General features: G+C 37.8%; 3 protein-coding genes and 1 pseudogene across 3 annotated transcripts; all 4 read right to left on the bottom strand.

Moving 5' to 3' along the window:
- Positions 1–474: 474 nt before the first annotated feature.
- On the bottom strand, positions 475–3071 carry LOC108971012 (annotated as a pseudogene).
- A 4177-nt stretch (positions 3072–7248) lies between these two features.
- On the bottom strand, positions 7249–9136 carry LOC108971022 (probable cytochrome P450 6a13). The gene is made up of 2 exons (XM_018936789.1): positions 8044–9136; positions 7249–7852 (listed from the first exon to the last, which is right to left on the bottom strand). The coding sequence occupies exons 1-2, from the start codon at positions 9134–9136 to the stop codon at positions 7437–7439; spliced, it is 1509 nt and encodes a 502-aa protein (XP_018792334.1). The 3' UTR covers positions 7249–7436.
- A 5618-nt stretch (positions 9137–14754) lies between these two features.
- LOC108971064 (probable cytochrome P450 6a13) lies at positions 14755–16481 on the bottom strand. The gene is made up of 2 exons (XM_018936883.1): positions 15395–16481; positions 14755–15210 (listed from the first exon to the last, which is right to left on the bottom strand). Exons 1-2 carry the CDS (start codon positions 16479–16481, stop codon positions 14795–14797), a joined length of 1503 nt encoding a protein of 500 aa, XP_018792428.1. The 3' UTR covers positions 14755–14794.
- A 5591-nt stretch (positions 16482–22072) lies between these two features.
- Positions 22073–23870, bottom strand: LOC108971030 (cytochrome P450 6a22-like). Its single transcript, XM_018936802.1, has 2 exons — positions 22784–23870; positions 22073–22615 (listed from the first exon to the last, which is right to left on the bottom strand). The coding sequence occupies exons 1-2, from the start codon at positions 23868–23870 to the stop codon at positions 22200–22202; spliced, it is 1503 nt and encodes a 500-aa protein (XP_018792347.1). The 3' UTR covers positions 22073–22199.
- Between the last annotated feature and the right edge of the window lie 253 nt (positions 23871–24123).

The following is a 24123-nucleotide window of genomic DNA, read 5'->3' on the forward strand; positions in this document are numbered from 1 at the left end:
GAAATACATTTAGTGATTACTGTAGTCTGGTAATTAACATAAATATTAACCAAAAAAAAAAAACTTCTCAGAGCTTTACTGCAACAGAGCTTTTGGCATGCAAATTTTAAGAAGCGCATATTTCTGCGATGTAAAACAAAAATACGTGCTTAGTAGCTGCRGATGAAAAAGCTTCTGCTAATAGAGTTAAAATGTAAACTTCTTAGAGCTTTTTTGCAGCAATACTGTACAAGAACCAACACTAGTTCCGATTTTCTWGCAAAATAATAATGCAAATAAAAAGAGGCTTAAAAGAAGCTCTTGTTAAAAAACAAACATACTTTTTATATTTTATATTTATTTAAAAATAATCATACAAATAAAAGAGTTTACACAAACTTGATTATTACGAACTTTTAGATAAGCTTTCAAATTGTTGCAAAATAATTTTTTTTAAGAAACCACTTTCTGACGAACGAAAAACTTGCTTTAACTTTATAGTTTTTCTACCTTCAGCCAAATCTTTCTACCTCGTACACGTACTGAACAAGTTTTAGAAATCTCCATTGGTGCTGGTATYTTCTCCGATACGCCGAAGTGATATGACTTGAGCAAAGTTATTAACTCGATGCGCACTTGCACGCGAGCAAAGCGGAGGCTAATGCAATTACGAGGTCCATCACCGAAACCGAGGAAAGCTTGCGGATGACGCTTTTATACTTCTTCGAAGCGCTCTGGGCGGAATTCTTCGTGATTATCATAGATATCTGGATCATAATGTAGCGCTACAGTCGGTATGTAGATATGTGCAACCTTCCCGAGTGTAATGTTAGAATCGGGCACTTTAAAGTCCTCATTGGAAACACGAGTGATAGCAGCAAACGCACGAGTTTTTCGAATCGTTTCTGTGAGCAAAATTAAAGAGTGCGTGTGGACACAGACAATTTTAATGTTTATTAAATAATACATAATGTAAATATATATGGAAAGTAGCGAGAATTTTATTTGTAGAAATATAATTACAAATAATTCATGTGGACAGATTACTTGTTATAACCTGATCCAAATAAGTCATCTCAAACATAGACTCATAAGTCAACTCGCCATTATGTTTCTCAAGAACGCTTTTAATTTCCACTCTGAATTTCTCCTGTACATGGGGAGCCTTCGCATATTCAAATAGCCCATAGGTCAAGTTACTAGAACTGGTCTCAAAGCCAGCAGCGAAGAAGACAAACACTTGTGAAGCCATCTCTTCAATAYCCATTGGGGGCATACCTTCCTTATCTTGTGAATTTTTCATCTCAATTAACAAATCAACGAAGTCATTACGCTGTACTTTTTGTTCCTCGCGTGTATGCAATGTTTCATGAACCAACTGCACTACGAACTCTYCTAGACCATCTACATATTCATTGAACTGGAAAAATTTCAGATATTTGAAGATAACAGGATATGAAACCATTAATGTACGCAGCTTTAGGGATACATATTTTGGATAAAAAATGCGATGTCCTATGTGACGAAATATAGAATTTGGATCCATTCAGCTATTGCACTCAACACCGAAGGCACAATGAGCAATCACATCGGTTGTAAAGCGACTAATCCAATCGTGTGTATCTGTATCAAAGCTCGGCGTATTAACGAAGTGCGCTTTGAGAGCTTCGTCCATTTGTTGCGCCACGTTCAACACCATCGGAAACATGACTTCACGATGTGAAGGTCGATGAAAGTTTCTTTCCTGTCACCGCCCACACTAAATAGTGTCTCATTGAGAATATCGAACACGTGCTTATCGGCCTTACGCCGTTGAAAGCGATCCGTAAATTTGTTAAAGTCCTTGATTAGTATTGTTTTTGCCAAGATTAAGTCCAACACAATGACTATAGGTTTGGTGAAAACGTAGGTGCCGATTAATTTTGCTTTACCRCGAAACTTTTCGTAATATTCACATAATAGTTCCGTTTTATGCATGGACTTTATTGGACGAAAGTTTCCAAGGTAGTTAGTTGTTGGCTGCGGCACCCCAAGCTTCTCCCAATATTGAAACTTTTACCGCAGGAAGGTGACGAGCAGCAAGCAGAGCGTGGACAATATAACGAAAGAGAGAACCACTTTGTGTGAAAAGTTGTTACGAATTTTTGATTTTCACACTTTGGTTTCGGCGATACACTTTATGTTTCAGTGAATCTAAGCCTACCAGTACTTTTTTGTAAGTTCCCCGGCAGTTATCGTTTGTGTAAAGACTATCGTTCGACTTTACATCGAATACCATTTACATTCCTAATAACCCTAAACGCCCTTCATATAGTTGCAAACAGATTTCTTTATTATTATTTATTATATTTTTTTATTTATATTTTCTTCATGATTATCGATAAATCTCCTTGAGTCACATGCTGCTGGTTAGTATTATCTTTATTAATATATGTATAAGCTTGTAATTTAAAGCTTTACTTTTAGTGCGCATCATGYAGTTGCATGATTAGGTATTTTTATACTTTCGTAATATGTCTGAGTATTAAGAGAGCGTATAATCTTGGTTAGATATTTTGATGTCCAAAATGGATAAATGGAATTACTAATAAACTCCGTATCCATTTGTTATTAAAAGTTTTGATTAGTTAGTTTTTTAGTAAATTCAAGCAATCACTAAAGCATTTATGTTTACGGCCAAAGTAAATGCAGTAAGTCCAGAACATAGCCTATCCCAAATATACCAGATTTATACCTGATAGGTTCTRTATATTACTACCCTCAACATAACCGATATACCCAATATACCTATTACAATGATTACTAAATTTCAACCGTWTATTTTTGCAAATTCTATACTTTGGTCTAAACTCCTAATTCTAATATAAAGCTTTCCGATTCTTGCSCATTTTTCTTTAACTTTTTTTCTCATATTTCTTATATTACAGGGTGGGCCCAAATAACTGTCGCGCTTTATTTTTTGTAGAAAAAGTTAATTTTTTGATATTTTGAGCAAATTAAACAATTTTATTTATTATAAAGACTGTTGACTTACATTATGACTGCTTAAGTTCAAATCGTTCACCTTTAATTTTTTTACCAGCTTCAAACATTTCTGAAAACTATTGCAGGCGGCATGCACCACTTCATCTGGAATTTCGTCCAAATATTGATTAAAAGACGCTTGAATTGATCCAATCTTATGTTTTTAAATTTTTTTAATTTGTCAAGCATGTATGCCTCTATACTAAAATTCAATGGATTCAGATCCGGGAAGATGGAGCCTATTCATCAATCGGAATAAAACATGGCAAATTATCCATGCAACAGCGCTGAACAACTCTTGCTTTATGAGCATTAGCAAAGTCTTGCTGGAAGCAATATGGTTCGTTGCCGAAGGCTCAGATGCATGAGGGTAAAAATGATTGACAAGCACTTCATCCAAATAATATTGTGCACTGATTTTGACACCTTTCTCAATAAAAAGGAGCGGGAGCTTGCCTTTTTTAAATATGGCCCCCCATACCATGATAGACGTTGTGTTTTGATATCTCTGAACGGCTAATTCATCTGTTTGGATATCCTGCATACTTGTTGCATACACGCGATCATTCTGGGGATTGTGACTTTTTTGCAATATGAATAGTTTTTCATCAGAGAACACAATATTACAACTTGCATGCCGCTGAAGCAATAAACCACTTCTTTCCCGTCGCATTTTCTTCTGACGCTTCGTAAGGCAATGAATCCTTCTCCTTTTGTAAGGTTTATGTCCTAAGTTCTCTTCTAAAACATTTCGGATGGTTTTCCGGCTCATCTTCAGCTCTTTGGCTAGATTTCGAGCTGAGCTAGCACAATTTCGCCTTATCCTTTCACGCACATTCTTCACCAACTCAGGTGTTCTTATACTTCTTTTGCGTCCAGGTTTTTTTGGATATTTTAACACTTAAAATTCTCTTAAATTGACACACACAGTGCGTTGGACAAATCTCCGGTTTACATCAGTGTCTTTCAGCAATTTAACAATTTCGCCTGTCGTTTTGGCTTGCAAAGGTAATTTTAGCACTAMGTCTYTTTTTGCTTCCATCACTCACAAATTTTAAGAACTACTGATCAAGTCAAAAAAGTACTCAATTAATTTTACAATAAAATAAGGAACACAAAAATGTAACGGTAACAAAATTCTGTACACTTACGCGACCATACCGTTGCTTCAAAAAAGTGCGACAGTTATTCGGGTCCAGGCTGTAGTTATTGAGGCTGTTTTTAATATAATTATKTCGGCAGCATGTAGTACTGAAAGCAAGTGAGTATTAACTAAAGTATAAGTTATACATATACAAAACTTCATTATCATACCATTAACAATTCCTTCGAATAACGAATTTTAAATTCTAACGCAACATTCCTTCATATATACATATGTAAAGTTCTCTCGACACCAGAAAGTATTTCATCACGTTTGATCCGCGCTAATTGCGAGAATATCCGGTTACATTCGAATATAATCTCTCTTTCTTTCTTTKATTTACCTAGCTGACTGGCAATTTCGAAATATTGATATCATTCAGGTAAATAATATGTAATTAATTTTTTATTTATTTAGTGTAAAGCTTATCAAATTAAAACTATAATAAAATCTAAGATATTTCAATGTGAATAATCTTTAAACTTCTCTGCTTTACCATAAAGGGGCCTTGCCGGAATGGCGCAGTACGCAGCCACAAGGGCCGATTGTCTACGCGAATGAAATACTTGTAGCTCTCAATGTTGAGSGAAAATTTCGGAATACCAATGGCCTCACATAAATCTTAGGAAGGCRTAAATATTTTTATTCACTACGAAGTACAAAATTCCATATGCTCGATTGCTATCAATGGAAAGAATATGTGTCCGGCTTGCTGAGAGATTTAAAATACCTAGCAATCATCATGGACAAGAAGGAAACATATACACTGTTATACGCAAAAGGCGCCGGTCGATGTACGGGGAAAATGGACGTAAAAGCTGCTTTGAGATATACTATATAATAGGTTATCAAAAAGGTCTTGCGGTATTATTTATTTTTTTTTTATTTTATAACGCTTTGATGACTCATGCCCAGCTCTTGACCGATGCTACGRSTGCTACTATGCCGGTCTCTTWCGACCAATTCAGCGATTTTATCGCAATTTTCGACGACAGGCCTTCCGGAGCGTGGCGCATCTTCGAACACCTCTACATCAGAACGAAAACGTTGAAACCATCGTTGTGCGGTGGAAATGGAAACTGTATCGGGTCCATAAACTGCACAAAATTTATTGGCGGCTTGAGATGCATTTTTGCTTTTATCGTAGTAGTACTGTAAGATATGCCGTATTTTCTCTTTATTTTGCTCCATGTTTGCGACGCTATAATTCACGAACGAATTAAAAGAAACGACAGTCAATCAAACACGTGTTAGCGCGTGAAATGAGCTTCCCAAAAAGGTATAGCATGACCTGATGCGACGAATAAAACTAGAACTACGCGCTTTCAGCGCCAACTGGCGAAAATACCGCAAGACTTTTTTGACAACCTAATATATACTTCGATGACGACGAGCATATTATGATTTCATTCCAAGTTACTTGAATTTCCATGTCGTAGAGCCTAGCCTTGGGTATCGCTTCTCTGCTCACATACTCTAGCTGCCTGACGGTGCACTAAAAACTAATGAAGAAATGCCTGGGCTTCTTATAGCTAGCATTAGATGGGTGTGGATGCCTGGTTTCAGTGCCATTTGAGAAAACTACAAGGCTAATGAGCTGTACTCTGTACTTCGGTTTCAATAACTGTGAAATGGGAACGGAAACGGGTTGAATACCGTTTAGCTTTTTGTAGTTCACTAGCGGCAAGTGACTCAAGATCTTTTTGGCTTAGGGCAAATTCTAAGGGGTCTAGTAAATTCTTCGTGTTCTGCAAAGTAAATTTTTGTAAGATTCTTAAAGTTTTAACTCGGCATTGACCGTTTGGTATTTATTCAGTAAGATTTTACCGGTTACTAGTTGCATCAGCTACGTATGTTTCGCACTGGTCAGGTCAAGGTATTAATACCTTCATATATTATATAATAGCGGTAATACGGTAGTAATAAGCTAGATTCAGGTCACTTTTCCGATAGCTGATATCAAACTAAATTGTCATAAGGCTTCACAAAGGACTGTGCATATAATATGTAATCGTCTAAATGTGATTCCCCGTCATGTGGACGCATCAGCCATTTAACTCAACCAAATATACAGTTTGAAGGAAGAGGCGCTACTTGAATGCCATGAAGATTACTCATATATTGACGGATATCTACGTTATAAAACTAAATAGAAGTACGCCTATTGTTAGGCGTATGAGGGCTAGAAAACATTGCTAGAAGGGAAAATTTTGTATTAAGAAGAAATTTTCTCTCTGTACTTGAATAATCTGAATACGGTTTCAACTACTTTTGCCATACCATCTGAACTATCAAATTCGTGTCCTTGTATAAAACACTTTTTTATTTGACAATATATTTTCACGATTTCCAAAGTAAACGGGACTTTTTTATTCCAGCGCCCCTCAGTGTTCAGTGAAGTTATTGCATTTTAAGTGTCAGTATGTTTATGTTATCGGTGCGAAAAGAGTCAACACTAATATTGTTTCAAAATTGGTAATACTTTTACCGAAACATTTCAATTGATGAAACAAGTTTATGGCGATGATTGCCTATCCCGTAGCAGAGTGCACGAGTGGTTTCAACGTTTTCAAAGTGGTCGCGAGGATATAAATGACGGCCAACATGTGGGCCAATAAAAATCCACTGTTTTGAAGCAGAGAGAGAATATTTTGAATAAAATAAATTGATTTTGCGGAAAAAACCATTTGTACTGTTTTGTTTAAAGTCCTGTTAAATCTATATCRAGGCAGTTTGGAGAATATAGCAAACATATTTTTTAGATCGGCCAATTTTTTTTGAAAAGGTTCGTGCAGCTGCCATGCAAACTGACCGATATAAATTAAATTCGATCAATAAAATTAAGCTTCGCAGAAAGGAATAYTTTTAAGTGTAGTGTAGTGTAGTATCAGACGGTAGTCTTATCTCATAACTGTCCGTGCTTTTATTGTCTCTGATCTTCACATATCYTAATCTAATCTTAATACACATCTGTTTGCCCATAAAGCAATTTCCGTTCATACAGCAATATATGTCGAGTTCTCGTCTGATTTTCGGAAGCTGTTAAAGGAATTGAGCACTACTGAGCTAGAGTGTTACTGAAATAAATTAAGTATATATCAATCCACGTGCTGAACCTAAAATTTAATAAGTACCATTTATTAAAAATTCTAATTCTTAGCTTAGCATCAATCATATTATCTTTCAGTGTCTTTGGAATAAAACGACCCATGTAGTAATATAGATATTATTAGTGAGGTATTGCACCCCAACCTAGGGTCTATTGTGTGTAGTAATATAAATTTTATCTTCACAATTTTTCTGCCTTAAGCCAAATCTTGGAACCAGGCACAACTACTGAATTTAGTTTAGCGTTCTCTATAAATGCTGGTGTCTTCTCCGATACGCTGAAGCGATAAGATTTTAGCAAAGTTACAAACCCAACGCGCACTTGCATGCGAGCAAAGCGGATACCAATACAATTACGTGGTCCAAAACCGAAACCGAGAAAGGCCTGAGGGTGGCGCTTTTGCTCTTCATCTGGGTGGAAGCGCTCCGGGCGAAACTCTTGAGGATTTTCATAAATATCCGAATCATAATGTATATCTTTCATTGGTATGTAAATATGTGTGCCCTTCTCGAGGGTAATGTTTGTACCGGGCACTTTGTATTCATCAGTCGAGATACGAGTAATAGCAGAGAGCCCTGGATATTTGCGAACTGTTTCTGCAAGCAAAATAAAACAATATGAGTCTCTTATTGCAACAAATTATTATTTTAATTAAATACTTAAATATTATATATAAACGATAAAAATGTATATGAGAAATTTAGATATTTTCGGTTATTACGATATCTTTCCCAGCAAAAATAAAAYAATAATGAGGAAGGGAAAATATTTTCTATGTCCAACTTACCTGTCATAATTTGATCCAGATATGTCATCTCCATCAGAGCCTCATATGTCAATTCGCCATTATGTTTTTYAAGAACGCTTTTAATTTCCGCTCTCGCCTTCTCCTGTACGTGGGGAGTCTTCGCCATTTCATATAGTCCACAACTCAAGTTAGCAGAGCTGGTCTCAAAGCCGCCAGTAAAAAAAGCAAATACCTGTGCAGCCATATCTTCAACACCCATTGGRAGCACGCCTTTCATATCTTTGGAATTTTTCAACTCAATCAACAAGTCAATTAAGTCATTACGTTGTATGTTTTGTTCTTCGCGCAAACGCAATGTATCACGTACAATCTGCACCACAAAGTCTTCTACATCTTTTGAATGTTCTTTCACGTTGAAATATTTCAAAATTTTAAAAATAGCGGGATATGTAAGCATAAATGTACGCAGACGTATGGATATAAACTTTGGATGGAAAATACGATGTCCCATGCGACGAAATATCACAGTAGGGTCCTTTAAGCTATTGCATTCAACACCGAAAGCACAATTAGCAATCACATCGGTGGTAAAACGTGCCATCCAATCGTATAATTCTACATCACCGCTTGGCGTCTTAGCTAAGTGCGCGCTGAAAGCCTCTTCCAATTGTTGCGCCACCGTCAACAGCGTCGGAAGCATAAACTTCATTTTCGCCGTAGTGAATATCGGTGTAAGCTTCTTGCGCAATGGACCCCACCTGTCACCGCCCACACGAAAYAGCGTCTCATTGAGAATGTCGAACTTGTGCGTGTTGTTGTCACGTCGTTGAAAGCGATCCATAAGTTTGTTAAAATCTTTTATTAGCATGGTCTTTGCCAAGTCCAGGTCAAATAYAATGAGTATGGGTTTGGTGAAAATGTAGGTGCCGAGTAATTTTGTGGTGCCWCGATATGTTTTATAGTATTCGTGTATTAGTTCCATTTTATGCATAGATTTTATGAGGAAGAAGTTTCCAAGATAGTTGGTTTTTGCCTGTGGCACTCCACGCTGTTCCCAGTACTGAAACTTGTAGCGTAGATAGCTGACCAGTAGCAAGCAAAGCGTGGAGAATATAACAAAAGAGAGAACCATCTTGTGTATGTAAAATTTTGAGCCGGAACTGTATGAGTTATTGACTTTTTGGAGTTGATTCTTGACTATAGGTTTTGGTGAACCTAAGAGAACGAGTTCGTCGTTGGAAGTTCCGCACCAGTCAGCGTTTGAGTAATGATTATCGCCTGACTTAGAAGCTGATACCTTTTCAATAACTAGACGCCTTGAACACCATTGCATTTAGATACAAGTAGCTATCTATATGGTTTCTCATGAACATCGATAAATCACCTTGGATTACACACTACTACTTTGTATTATATTTAATAATATAAGTATAACTCTTTACTTTTAGCGCGCATCTAGCAGATTAGATATTTCTATGCTCTCGGAACATATTGCAAGGTAGTAAAGGTAGTAAAGTAGTATACTTTACTTTTTTCACCTAACGGTTTTTTGTAAGACCTGTGAACCACGCCAATGGCAGCACTAGAAATGTTACTCAATTTACCACCAATTGACATTGCATAGGCAAGCTCTGCAGCGCAATCACCTGCAAGACTAGTGGTCGGTGGATAGAATAGATCACCCTCTCGCTTTATTTGGGACAGAAGGTTTTAGGTCACACTCAAGGTGAGTGAATGGCGCAGTTATTGGTGACCCACCAACGGAACTTTMAACATCTACACAGACGTATCAAATATGGCCTTTGAAATGAGCTCTGAGTTCTATTGCGCTGAGCTAGATCTCAGGCGACCTTTCTAGCATGGGCATGCAGGCTCGCCACGATCATGGGCAAAGGCGGAAGAAAAACAGAAAGGCTTTCTGCTCACATGATAATACCTGGTCCTCTTAGCAAAAAGAGCTTAAATTGGCTCAATGGCTTCCATACGCGGCATATACTTTGTATACCGGTCAGTACTTAAGAAACCTAAATATTCGGTTACATYCGAATTTTATCCCTCTTTTCTTCCTTTATTTGTTTAGCTGACTGACGATTTAGTAAGATTGATATCTTTCAGGTAAATAATATATAATTCATTATTTTATTAGGTGTACAGTTCATAAACTTGCAAGTATTATAAAATCTGAGCGATATCACAATAGACTTTAATCAAAATKGGAAGCTGGTTATCTTATCTTGCCGTTTGCAAAAAGATAATTGAGTATGTTTATTTAATTATTTTCACAATGTTGTCGTATTTATTTACTAAGTTATTAAGTTTGTTCAGGCCTATCTGTGAATGTTTTTATGACTTTTTCAGGGACTTGGACCATGTAGGCATATTCACTTACTTATTACCTTTACTGTGTCAATATTTCTCTGGGAGTCACTTGAGTGGATAGTCACCTTAAATTCTTGTTGTGAACGGCAGAGGTAACGTGTTATATTACTTTGAATCAAAGTTCGTCTTATCATATCGTGTGYAATCTTTGTATACCCTCGCAATTGAAGAAGCGCAAAGGAGGAAAAATATTGAGTATAAGGTGTGTCCTAAAAAATCCGAAATTTACCCGACCTATGACAATGTGACTATTTATTAATTTCAAAACGGAAAACCTATATGAAAGAAACATTAGATGATGATATTTCGAGATGTTGAAGATCATTCCTGTAAACTACATAAAAAAAGTCTATCCATACGCTGGTTGTTGTATCGAATCCAATGTATTTTATCGAATAGTTGAAATATAATTTAATGTGCATTTTTTTTTAATTAGTTTACGTTACCACTAGCCCTTAATAATGCCAGATAGAGGTTTAGTTTAGTTTGAGRTGAAGYAGTCAACTAGTTTCATTAAATWCCCTATTAATATCTTCCTATTAGATCCCGCTTAGTATTTCTAGAACTTCTGAAAATTACACTATTATTGAGGACTGGAAGTTCTACTTCAAATCTAGTAGAAAACGAGGGTTTACATAGTGTCTCCCAATCCTCCACCGTGAGGTTTTTTTTAGTGTGCATTGTGGCATCAATAACATTATTCTAGGTAGGTCCAATAAATGTTTGTTAATACCCCGGTTAGTTGCAGCTATGTTACTTGTCATTAAACAGTTACGCAACGACTCACCTCTTTCCTTGAAATAAACGCTACCCCCATTCCGTTCTTGGCTCTTGAACTAAAGCCTCATATTCTAAAGCCAATTCTCTTAAGATTCAGAGACTATTCTACTTTTATGCAGATTTATTTGAAGAATCTTAACTCTCTCGTTCGGGTTTCTTCACGAGGTCGGGTTCAGCCTCCGGCTCACCCTTATCTGCTTCATGGAGCTTTAATGTGTCTTTTCATTTCTCCCTTCGTTTTCACCTCTCGCATCTCTAGCAAGTTTTCGTTTTTTCGACTGGGTTGCGCTTCTTGAGATGAAGGTACACGCTACCTGCGCCCCTTGCCATCTTTCCGAACCGTTTGTTCGGCCGATTCGTTAACTTTAAGGATGTAGTTTTGGCTGTTGTCCTTTTTGCCGGAGTTGGTAATCTTCAGGACCCTCCAATCTTATGTCGGCACATGAAGACTTTGTCTCATGAGAAGCCGCAGAGTATCCTTTGGTTTTASCATGCGAGGTAAGAGAAACTTCGCCTTCGATGTGGATAGAATGCAACTGCGGTCCACTATTTCCATAATGGCTCCATCGCACAAGCTTTGAATTTCGCAACCGTTTCGCTTRTCCTTACATTTTAATATCTTGGCCCCGTGGAGCCAGTCCGCGCCATCGAAAGTTAGAATAGACGTTCCATCAAGTCTGTCAAAAAATGCGTCAAGCGGTTTCATCTCCACCGTTCTTCATTTCTCCCCTGGGATTTGTCTAAAGGAGCTGGCCACCGCTGCCTCCCTAAACGTTGAGGGTTGCACTCTATCCAGTCTGACGTTTAGCTTAACAACGTCGTCCTTTTTCCTCAGTCGTTTCGCCAACACCGTTGCTTAATTTTCAACCAACCCCTGTCTTTTGGGTGCAATTCCTTCCTTGATCCGGTTTAAAAACCGGAGGATGTGCATTGCGGCCTCGATGCGTAATATTTCCAGTCTTCTTTTATTCTTGCTGTAGCCTGAGCCAATCTTTCCTCTTCCCCCTTCGTCCGGTTGAAGTTTTCACTGCTGCTTTGTAGGTCACTTTTGCTTTAAACTTCTTTTTACTGAGTTTCGCTTTTTCAGTCTAGTCTTTATAGCCGACATAGCACCTTTGGCCTCTCCCGGAGAGCGTAGCTGAGCTTCTTTTCYATTGTATTTACGCTTTCAATGCTTTAYCATCTATTGCTTAAAGCGGGCTGTAGCACTGCAATTACTATAAACTGTTCCCTTTACAGCAGAGGAGACACAKCTGSTAGACACCGCTTAYGCGATTATAGCCGAGTTAACAACAGCGCGCCAGTCGTTTCTTCTTTTCAACTGAATATTCCAAGAGTAGCCAGGTTTTTCTCCACCTGGTCCTTCCAACGGAGTGGAGGTCGTCCCCATCCTCKGCTTCCCMCGGCGGGTGCAGCGTCGAATACTTTCAGAGCTGGAATGTTTTCGTCCATTCGGGAAACATGACCTAGCCAGCGTAGCCGCTGTTTTTTWATTCGGTCAACTATGTTAATGTCGTCGTATATCTTATACAGCCCATCGTTCCATTGAATGCGATATTCGCCGTGGCCAACGCGCAAAGGACCGTAGATCTTTCGCAGAACTTTTCGTGCTGTCGAAAGCAGCTTGGAAACCGACGAAGAGGTGGTGTGTGTCGATTCTCTTTTCATTGGTCTTTTCCAAGATTTGGCGCATTGTGAACATCTGGTCGATTGTTGATTTGCCAGGTCDAAAGCCRCACTGATAAGGTCTAATCAGTTTGTTGACGGTGGGCTTTAATCTTTCACACAATACGCTCGATAGAACCTTATATGCGATATTGAGGAGGCTAATGCGGTAGTTGGCGCAGATTGTGGGGTTTCCTATTTTGTGGATTGGGCATAGCACACTTAAATTCCAATCGTTGGACTTGCTTTCAAGCTCTTTTTTACAAAAAGCTGATGCATGCTCCTTATCAGTTCTTCGCCGCCGTGTTTGAATAGCTCGTCCGGCAATCCATCTCCCCCCGCCACTTTGTTGTTCTTCAGGCAGGTAATTGCTATACGAACTCGTCATGGTCGGGCAATGGAACGTCTGCTCTATCGTCMTCGATTGAATAATYGGGTTTGCCTTCTCCTGGCGCTGTACGTTCACTGCCATTCAGCAGGCTGGTGTTCACCTTTGGGGGTTCTACAAGAGTATGCTCCGRTCTTGAAAAATTCTGTAAGCCGCCGCWTTTTTGCGTAGAATTTTCGAGCACTGTACGGATATTAAAGTTTATTTATCGGGTATTCTTTATCAGTAGCGCTTTGTGCCTAGCGGCAGGTACCTCATCAGCAATGGTTGATGTAGATATACACCCTTTCCCACCATGCTATATGCAAAGTATCTGCCTTAGCTAGACGCCCTTTCTCGCACCATCTGGACTTTCTATAGAAACTAGTCTACTTGCCAAGTTGTGATGGTCCATTGCTCATTTGGCTCATTCGAAGGTTCGGTTATTTTGAGGGTATATGCATATTTTTGTACAGCAATTATTAAACAAGTTTTAGAAAATSCGGTCTGAGTTTCAATAAAACCACTTGAATATATATTGCATGGTCAGGAATTTAGCTTTAATAAAAAAGAAACGGTTTGTGGCCACGACAGGTTTGATGAAATTCCCACCAACTAGCGTGATTTTCGATATCAGACACAACTGACTTCCTCTTACCGCACACTATATTCGTGCGCTAATAGTATTAAATCGGATACCATTAAAGGTCAAAGATCGCTAACAACAACATCCTCGAATTCAAGCTCGAAAAAGTAATTAATCGGTAATTCGAGTTGACTGTAAAGAAATATGGATCGYAACGGCGTCTCAAAATTTTCTTSTGAAAGTAGGGGTCACTRGCCGAATATGAGCCAGATTGGTTTGTTGTTCGGCTTAAATTTTCACATGACCCGTAAGGCAAGATTCTTCCACAAAATCTTCCATGAAATGGATCGGCACAGCTCCAATTCTTGCGCAAGATGGCGTATGAACTCATTTTCTTCGGAACTCTGATGGATTGAAGCAGTAGATCCATAGTCTCTTAAGAAAAGTTGTTCAGAGTRATCCGTAGAACAATCTCGTACAAACGCTTAAATAGAAAAATATGTACATGCAAATTTATGCATATACGGATATTAGATGTCTAATCACAGTAAAAACTTTTTTTTATATCTGAACATCAGTACTCATTTATTAAAATGGCTACGAAAATAAGTGAAAACTGCATAATTGTATAGCTGGGTGGTTAAGTAGCTCTTGCTGCTGTACATATTACAAATAATCGATATTTCACGAAAAATTCCGAAGGTTAGGTGTAAATACCCAGATGATTTCTACTCCATTGCTCACATTTTGCAGATTGAGGTTGAAACATCTCGGCAGACATATGTACCTTCGGCGAATCATCAGACGTAGCCGCTTTAACGACATTGGGATCGGATAAAAGTTATGTGGTATTTTGTGGGAAGTTTTATAATCAATTCATAGGAGTCTACCATTTAACATAATATATCCTAACAGTTAAATGTTTGTAGTAAAATAAGTAAAATCATTTTCTCGTAGAAAAAAAATTGATAAGTATGATTTATTCAAGCCTCACATTTCAACGATTTTTATTTTTATAATTTTTCGGCCTTTAGCCATATTTTGCTATGCGGTACAAGGACTCTACTAAATTTAGAAATTTCTAATTCTGTTGGTGTTCTCTCTGATAAGCTGAAGCGATAAGATTTGAGTAGAGTTATGAAGCCAACGCGCACTTGCATACGTCCAAAGCGAATACCAATRCAATTACGAGGCCCATCACCGAAACCGAGAAAAGCCTGTGGGTGACGCTTTTGCACTTCATCGGGATGGAAGCGCTCCGGGCGAAATTCCTTGRGATTATCATAGATATCTGGATCATAATGTATTTCTTTCACAGGAATGTAGATATGTGTGCCCTTTTCAAGTGTGATATCTGTGTCAGGTACTTTGAATTTATCAACTGAAACGCGATTGAGAGCACYGAGTGCTGGATACATACGTAGAGCCTCTGAAAGCGAAATACATAAGAAACTTTTTCAATAGCGGTTAATAAATTAGTTCGAATATTTATATTTTAGAAGAGCCATATATTCATCTTTCAGAAAAACATGTTGCTTAGAAGAGGTATGCGAAATTGATATTTTTCAGTCCATTAATTGTTTCATAGAAAAAATTTCAAATCGTCAGCTTACCWGTTATAATTTGATCCAAATATGTCATCTCCATCATAGCCTCATATGTCAACTCGTCATTATGTTTCTTTAAAACTCTAAAAATTTCCGCCCTCGCCTTCTCTTGCACGTGGGGATTCTTCGCCAATTCATACAGCCCATAACTCAAATTACTAGAACTGGTMTCATAACCAGCAAGAAAAAAGATGTATACTTGTGCCGCCATYTCGTCAATACCCATTAGAGGTACGCCTTTCGTATCTTTGGAGTTTTTCAACTCAATCAATAAATCTATGAAGTCATTACGCTGTATGTTTTGTTCTTCACGCAAACGCACTGTATCACATACCAGCTTCAATATGAACTCTTCAATGTCTGACGGAACTTCTTTGATATCGAAAAATTTCAGATATTTGAAGATAGCGGGATATGTCARCATAAATGTACGTAGACGTAYGGATACAAAATCTGGATAGAAAATGCGTTGTCCTATGCGTCGAAATACCACATTCGGATCGTTCAAGCTATTGCATTCAACACCGAAGGCACAATGACCAATCACATCGGTTGTAAAGCGACTCATCAAATCGTGCAKTTCTACTTCATCACTCGATGTTTTGGTCAACTGTTTGCTGAAAGCCTCCCCCAATTGTTGTGCCACCGTCAGTAGCGTGGGAAACATATACTTCATTTTCGCCGATGTGAAAGTCGGTGTGAGTTTCGTGCGCAATGGACGCCACCTTGTGCCTTCCACACGAAATAGATGCTGATGAACAACGTTGACCACTGTCTTACGTTGTTCGAARCGATCGGTGAATTTATTGAAATCTTTGATTAGCACGGACTTCACGATGTCTAAGTCGAGTGCAATGATTATGGGTTTGGTGAAAATGTATGTGCCGACCAATTTTGCTTTACCGCGAAACTCCTGATACGCTTCGTGTAAAAGTTCCGTCTTATGTATGGTTTTTATGCGGGAGAGGTTTCCAAAAAAATAATTCATCTTGAGCTGAGGTACGCCAAGCAGCTCCCAATATTGATATTTGTAGCGTAGATAGCTGATCAATAGCGCGAAGATTGTTGAGAAAATAATGAAGTAAAAATGCATTTTGAAAGATCTTTTTTTTTTACCAATTTTTCATATATTTATGTGGGGTTCGTACCCTATTGCATTCACCAATTTCGAAATAAGTACACAAGTTTGTTAATCCACTTCTTTAATTATAASARTTAAGTACACTTCATTYACACAATAYAGTCTCTAAATTCAGTTATAAAATGTAAGTARTTTCACTTTCACAATACAATTCTTCTTGCTTTATTCACTTTTAGTTCTCAACCTTTTTATTTACTTGCTGCGCACGTCTGTTCAGTTTGGTGACCGACTTCTAACTCTTCTTGCTTTAGCTCATCGCGATCAGAGCAACCTACGCTGTCCTTTYCTTACTGTCCCTTTTCTTATTTTCCCTTTCTGCCAGGRATGCCATCCCACATTTATAATTTTTATATCTTGTTTAAATTTCTGTGATTATTTTTAAAGTTTTACATTTCAGTTCTTGATTTTCTCACATAAAATTTTGTTACCGACATATATATTGAGTAATGTGATCTGGGTCCACTCAGTAACTATTTATACGAGAMAATTAGTCTGACCTGTATTTTTGCAGTGCACTTTGATTAATATTTGCCTAGAAATATTTACAATGTATTCCCTATTACACTGATAAGAGACGTTGTAACATTTTTTTATTGTTATTAAGTTATCCTATGTTATTAACTATCCGATATGACAGTACGAGTATGTTCAGTATTAGGTTGGTTTAGTCAAGTTTTTCATCTAAGCGTTGTAGGTATAGAGCTATTGGGCTATTGAAGGAAGCATTAATCAAAAGCGTGAACATTTTTGTAGGGGAATGTATTAAGATAATTGAGTATTGATTAACTTGCTGGTTTCAAAGGATAAGTAGTAATTTTTCTAAGTTATTATTTTAGCAGTATTTAATTTACAACGTATGTAGGTCAAGATGATAATGYTAGATTCCATATGAGTGCTATGAGTAATTTCCTTTTGATGATTATTTCAAGGAACCTGTGTGACATTTGGTCATTCAGAGTTCTTAAAGAAAGATGTTACAATGATTATATCCGTAAAATGTAGCAATATTTTTTTGTAATCTTTCGCAATTGATGTAACCAAAGAAGCTGGAACCAGGTATGCGCGGAATTTTTGAATATAAAAATTCAAATTTTTCGTGTTAAAGACAAATCCCTCCATGAAAAAAACATCAAACYGCTAATGTGTAAGGGTTCAGGTAAAATTAGATTTACAACGATTTTGGTCCATGTATGATTGAGTCAGATCAAATACTCGTGATGCAAAAACAATGAAATCAATTCGGCAGATCATACACTTCTTTGTTGATGAGCCGAGTACCGACCAGCGTATATAGGTTTAATGCAATGTGGACAATCGGCAAACACGAGCGAGTAAATGGTATGAGCTTCGCTTTAAGTAAAATCTTACCAGCGCAAAGCATTGCGACAGTTGTCTAAATCAAACCAATATACGAATGCGGTTAAAATACGAGTATAACCAAATTTACTCGAGTACTGTAGTATTGATTCAAGTCATGTGAGACATACTTCGGTATAAGGATATGAACTGAGACTTAAGTGGGAGCATCGAATGATGTATACAAATTTATATGTGTACGGCAAGTAAACGAGAGAAGCAGTTTATGAAAATAAATCGATCAACATTTCAATCATACAACTATGAGTATGGTTCAATTTCATTAATTGCCTGTGAACTGAAAGCCTATAAGCAAATTACGTATAAGCTGATTCCAAGTGATTCAAAATTGTTCTTTGCCGCTCATTTGAAGACATACAACTTTGATCAAATATAATTTTTAATTTATACTTCGCGTGTGTTTCAAATTGGTATATTTTTTTCTATAAGTTGGTAGYACTGTTAGTAACATCTATGCTATGCTCACGTCAAAATATTCATCATTATTTGAGATACAGCCGCAACCACCGCATTCGCCTGATTTACCTTCATGTAACTTCTGGCTATTCAGCAAATTCACATGACCAGTCTGAGGACACCGTTTTGACTCAATTGCTTGTATAAAAGATGATTTGGAGAAGACTCTGTTGGCCAYCACGAAGGAGGATTTTGATGTGTGCTACGGTGACGGAAAAATTCGTTGKCATAAGTGTATTGCAGCGAGAGTGGATTACTTTGAAGGAGATGAAATGAACTAAATTCACCTTTCAATTTGACAGCATYAGCCAAAGGAACGGATCATACTTGAATATGAAGTAGGAGTCCTCTTATTGCAGACCTAATATTTTATTCGCGTTTGAGTGAACATTTTAAAGTATAGACAGTGAATAGAGCGCGTGCAAATATTAGTACATCATTAAAATTTCAAGTCTAAATATTTCTGTTATTTTGTTTTAAAGATAATTCAATTTTAGTTTGCATAAAACTATGTATAAAGAAAATTTATCTAACTTTTTCTTTACGTTGATATACTATACTTGCATTGTGATRAAAAAGTAAAAGCAAATGYTGCKTATGTTGGTGCACCTCATTAGTGCTTTGCAATTCTTACAATACATAAAAATTTGAACAAAGATTTAGTCTCTAATTTTGTATTTTTAACTAAATTTTGCACACGAACATTGCAAGTGTTCGCAAAGGCTTATGGTGATTCAGTTTTATCGWAGATTCAAGCCTACCAGTGGTACAAAGCCTGCAAACACGGTCTAGAGATCGTTGAAGACATGCCTGACTTTGAACAATCTTCGACCTTTTCAAGTGCTGAAAGTCGATGAGTTCTTCCTCGATTCGTCCCGATAAAGCTGAATTTTCTCTAAAAAGAGTTCGGTAGAGAGGTCTCTTTGGGCATGCCTAATCAAGCGATTTCCGATCCCATATTCATGGAGCGCATTATAACAGCAGATGAGACATAGATTTACGAGTTTGATATGCAAACKAGTCATTAAACATCGGAATGGCCGAGTACTATCACTGCTCCCGCCACGATTTCAAAATCTTGCTTGGCGATTTTAACGCCAGGGTGAGCAAGGGAGGTTGGCCGGAGCCCGAAATATAGTTATCTGTAGTACTAGAATCYAGTATAGCAGAATTCTCTAAGCTATAACCTGGCTGCCTACGGATCGGAAAGCCACCAACCAAAATCGATCATGTTGTGATAGACGGAAGACACGTCTCCGGTGTTTACAGTTTGTTTTGGCCAAGAACAAACAGCTGAACGGGTTTCTACTTGACTTGTACTCCTGCTTTCTGAGAGCACACATTAGCCACTCGGTGTAAGGAAACTGAGAGACGGCATTTCAAGCTCCTTATATACAACTGTAAATGGGGGGTGTCTCACCCGAGACTGTTTACGCTTTTTCATTGGTATCGTGTTTTACGTGGCGTGTCCCAAATCGAGCGCACAACCCTGTGGAGGGGTTGCTCCCCTTCTCATTTTAACTCGCATTCAATCGGATGCTCTTAGGCTACCCAGAGGATACTTAGTCAAAGACCGGAATTCGTGAGCTGCTTGAGCCATATGTAAAATAATCTTTTCTGGCCACTCCAAAGTGAATAGCGATAAGAGAACTATCCKCACTTGCTTGAACTTTTACACATGATTCCATCCACCGACATTGACATAGAATTAAAAGACAGCGGCTACGCTGGCTACGTCATGTTGTGCGAATRKACGAAAAYACTCYAGCTCTGAAAGTATTCSACGGAGTAAACGCYGGGGGAAGYAGAGGAAGAGGAAGACCTCYACTCCGTTGGAGGACCTGGCTTCGCTTAGAATRTCCAATTGGCGCCACGTAGCGAAAAGAATAACGACTGGCGCGCTGTTGTTAACTCGGCTATAAGCGGTGTCTACGCCAGTAAAGAAGATATACTGCTGCAAACGAAACCATTGGCTTTCGGAAAAAGCTGAAGAACAGCTGGTATGGCGAGGAGTGATGTGTCGCAGCGGGAAGAAAACACCCTACCTTGCAATGTTACAATCGACGCATTTGCAGACAAAAAAGAGAGAGGCCGAAATGCGTGAGTATGAAGAGCTTGACAAGCTGGCCGACAAGGGTAACGCTCGAAACTTCCGAGTGATTCTTTTCTTGTTACCAAACTGAAACTGGGACTAGTTTTCTGCCGATCGAAGAGATAACGCAAAAAGCAACCCAATAAGTGCTTATTGAAAGTGTTTTGAGGACTAAAGAAGTTATTTGAAATGCTTTCATATTATTTTTGTTTAGTATTGTTTCGGATTTCAAGGAATCAAGGAAAAACTCAGTTTTGAGCAGCGTTTAAAAATTATTCAACTTTATTACGAAAATTCACGTTTTGTAAAGAATGTGTTTTGCGCTGTTCGCTCAACTTATGATCAACGTAATCGGCCTACTAAGCGTACTTAAATTGAAAGCGTACCTTGTGCAAGAACTGAAGCTGCTCGACTTTCCCAAGCGACATCGGTTCCTGCTATGGACTCTTGATAWGTTCCAACTAAATCTAACGTTAACGAGACAAATTTTTTTYAGCGATGAAGCGGACTTCATGCTAAAAGGGTATGTAAACAAGCAGAGAGAAGAGATTCAATACTTTTTCCTGTGGGGATGTAAAGTCTAAGTTTTATGCGGACTATCCCGCTTCGAAATGCTCGTAAGAGTCTTTGAAAAGTGGTTTTACCATTTGAGACGTATCCGTGGCAAACATTTGAAACATATATTGTAATTTCCAAAAAATAAAAACTAAGGAATGTAACTTTAGACTTGGATTAACTCATTAAGAGTGCATAGATGACCTTAAGCTCTAATGTCTATCGATGGAATAGTCAATTCARTGGACGTCAWRGATCACTCCAAGACGAATTTTGTGTAGGTCGTCGAAAATCAATTGCTGTTCCGGAGACTTCTCGTGCTGCGCGCAAAATCATATTGCAAGATCGTYATGTGACCTACCGTCAGACTGAGACAACTAAAACCATTAATGGAATTAGGATAGATTCAATACTGCATGAACATTTGACTATAAAAAAAWWTTKYMAWTKGRWWAAMRMMAWTTKKTKRAAAACAGACTGGTGTCAATTTATATTTATAGAGAGAAGTGACTAAAATATAAGATAATTGTATTTCGAAACACGTCACGAGTCCGAAAGTAAACAACAGTTGTCTGTATCGATGGTTCCAGATGAGCCAGATGAGAAACACTCCAAAGCAAAGCAAATGGTTGCTTGTTTTTTKTTTTTTAAGGATAGGTTATTAACCGCTAGCGACAAAGTATTAGATTAGCAAAGGCAAGTATTGAATAAATGTGATAAGTTCTTGTCTTCATGTCATATTATCATCCAAACAGATTTTCTCTTAAATATTTTCGAATTTTAATGTCGGGTTTTATGAAATTTTTTCGTATCACGTCGGGTGTCGGGTGCTAAAAGTCTCTGATGCATTTACTTAGTGTGTTATCACACTTTGAGTAGTTTCCAAAGTAACCAATAGACGAGATGCTGTGAAAGAAGAGAAAAATATTTCCCAGAAGTTTGATCGATACGGCCCATGTAGACTGTAGTGTTTTCACAAAATRTTAAATAATTTCACTTAAATCACTTTTTCATAGTTTGCCTAAGAATCTTATTACTTTTGACATAAAATAAAAAAGCCGACTTTCTTCTGCAGATATTCTTATATGGCACCATTTATTGAAGCTCTTTAATTCTACTTCGATACAAATATTGCTCCACTTCGTTGACCATGAAATAAGCATAACTGTGTGTCGCTACAAGTTTAATCTTTACAGCTTTTCTGCCTTTAACCACACTTTGCTGTGCGGTACAAGCACTATACTATATTTAGAAATCTCCAATTCTTTTGGTGTCTTCTCCGATAAGCTGAAGCGATAAGATTTKAGYAGAGTTATGAAGCCAACGCGCACTTGCATACGTCCAAAGCGAAGACCAATACAATTACGAGGTCCATCACCGAAACCGAGAAAAGCCWGTGGGTGACGTTTTTGCACTTCATCGGGATGGAAGCGCTCCGGGCGGAATTCCTTGGGATTATTATAGATAGCAGGATCATAATGTATCTCTTTCACAGGAATGTAGATGCGTGTGCCCTTTTCAAGTGTGATATTCGTATCGGGTATTTTGTAGTCGTCAATGGAGACACGATTGAGAGCGCCAAGTGCTGGATACATACGTAGRGTCTCTATAAAGGAAACACACAAGCATGATTTTTAAATTACTAACTAGATTTACTTTAATTAAATAATAATTAAGTTGACATATCTATCATATGTGGGTGCGATATCTATAGTTTTCACTTTGAAAAAGATGTGCATGATTGCATAGCCAATATTTCAACTGGTCAGCTTACCCGTTATAACTTGATCCAAATATGTCATCTCCATCATGGCTTCATATGTCAACTCGCCATTATGTTTCTYAAGAACGCTTTTAATTTCCGCTCTCAACTTCTCCTGTACGTGCGGATTCTTCGCCAATTCATATAGCCCATAACTCAAGTTACTAGAACTGGTCTCATAGCCAGCAGCAAAGAAAATATACACCTGTGCAGCCATCTCTTCAATACCCAGTGCAGGCATACCTTTCGTGTCTTTGGAATTTTTCAACTCAATTAACAAATCTATGAAGTCGTTACGCTGTATGTTTTGTTCCTCGCGCAAACGCAGTGTATCACGCACAAGCTGCACCACAAAATCTTCGACATCTTTCGGATGTTCTTTGATATTGAAAAATTTCAGATATTTAAAGAGAGCGGGATATGAAGTCATAAATGTACGTAGACGTATGGAGAAATATTTTGGATAAAAAATGCGACGACCCATGCGACGAAATACCACATTTGGATCCTTCAAGCTATTGCATTCAACACCGAAGGCACAATGACCAATCACATCGGTTGTATAGCGACCCATTAAATCGTGTAATTCGACATCACCATTCGATGTTTTGGTCAACTGTTTGCTAAAAGCCTCCTCCAATTGTTSTGCCACCGTCAAYAGCGTGGGAAACATAWACTTCATTTTCGCCGATGTGAAGGTCGGTGTGAGTTTCGCGCGCAATGGACGCCACCTTTCGCCATCCAAACGAAACAGGTGATGATTAATAATGCTCTCACTGCTGTTTCGTTGTTCGAAACGATCGGTGAATTTATTGAAATCTTTAATTAATATGGACTTCACCAAGTCTAAGTCCAGCGCAACGGCTATAGGTTTGGTAAAAACGTATGTRCCGACCAATTTTGCTTTGCCACGAAACTCTTTATAAACTTCATGTAAYAGTTCCGTTTTATGTATTGTTTTTATTCGAAAGAGATTGCCAAGAAAATAATTCATCTTGAGCTGAGGTACGCCAAGYAGCTCCCAATATTGATATTTGTAGCGTAGATAGCTGAGCAGCAGCGTCAAGATTGTGGAAAATATAATAAAGTAGAAATCCATATTGAAACATTCGTTTTCCGGTTTAAATGGCTGTTAAAACGACACTCTCATTTAGTAATATTTTCCGCGGTTTTTTTTTTTAGTTTCCGTCAAATTTTTCGTTAATTTTTTTCTTAAAATTTTTTTTTACCGAAATATGTTACGCATGGTCGGCATTTTATATACTAATGTTGTTGAGGTTCACTCAGTAACTATTTATACAAAAAAATCAGTGTCAGCTGCCTTAGTGCATTGTACTTTGGATGATATTTTT

This window comes from Bactrocera latifrons, unplaced genomic scaffold (assembly GCF_001853355.1).
Source record: "Bactrocera latifrons isolate USDA-ARS-PBARC rearing strain unplaced genomic scaffold, ASM185335v1 scaffold_108, whole genome shotgun sequence".
Lineage (NCBI taxonomy): Eukaryota > Metazoa > Arthropoda > Insecta > Diptera > Tephritidae > Bactrocera > Bactrocera latifrons.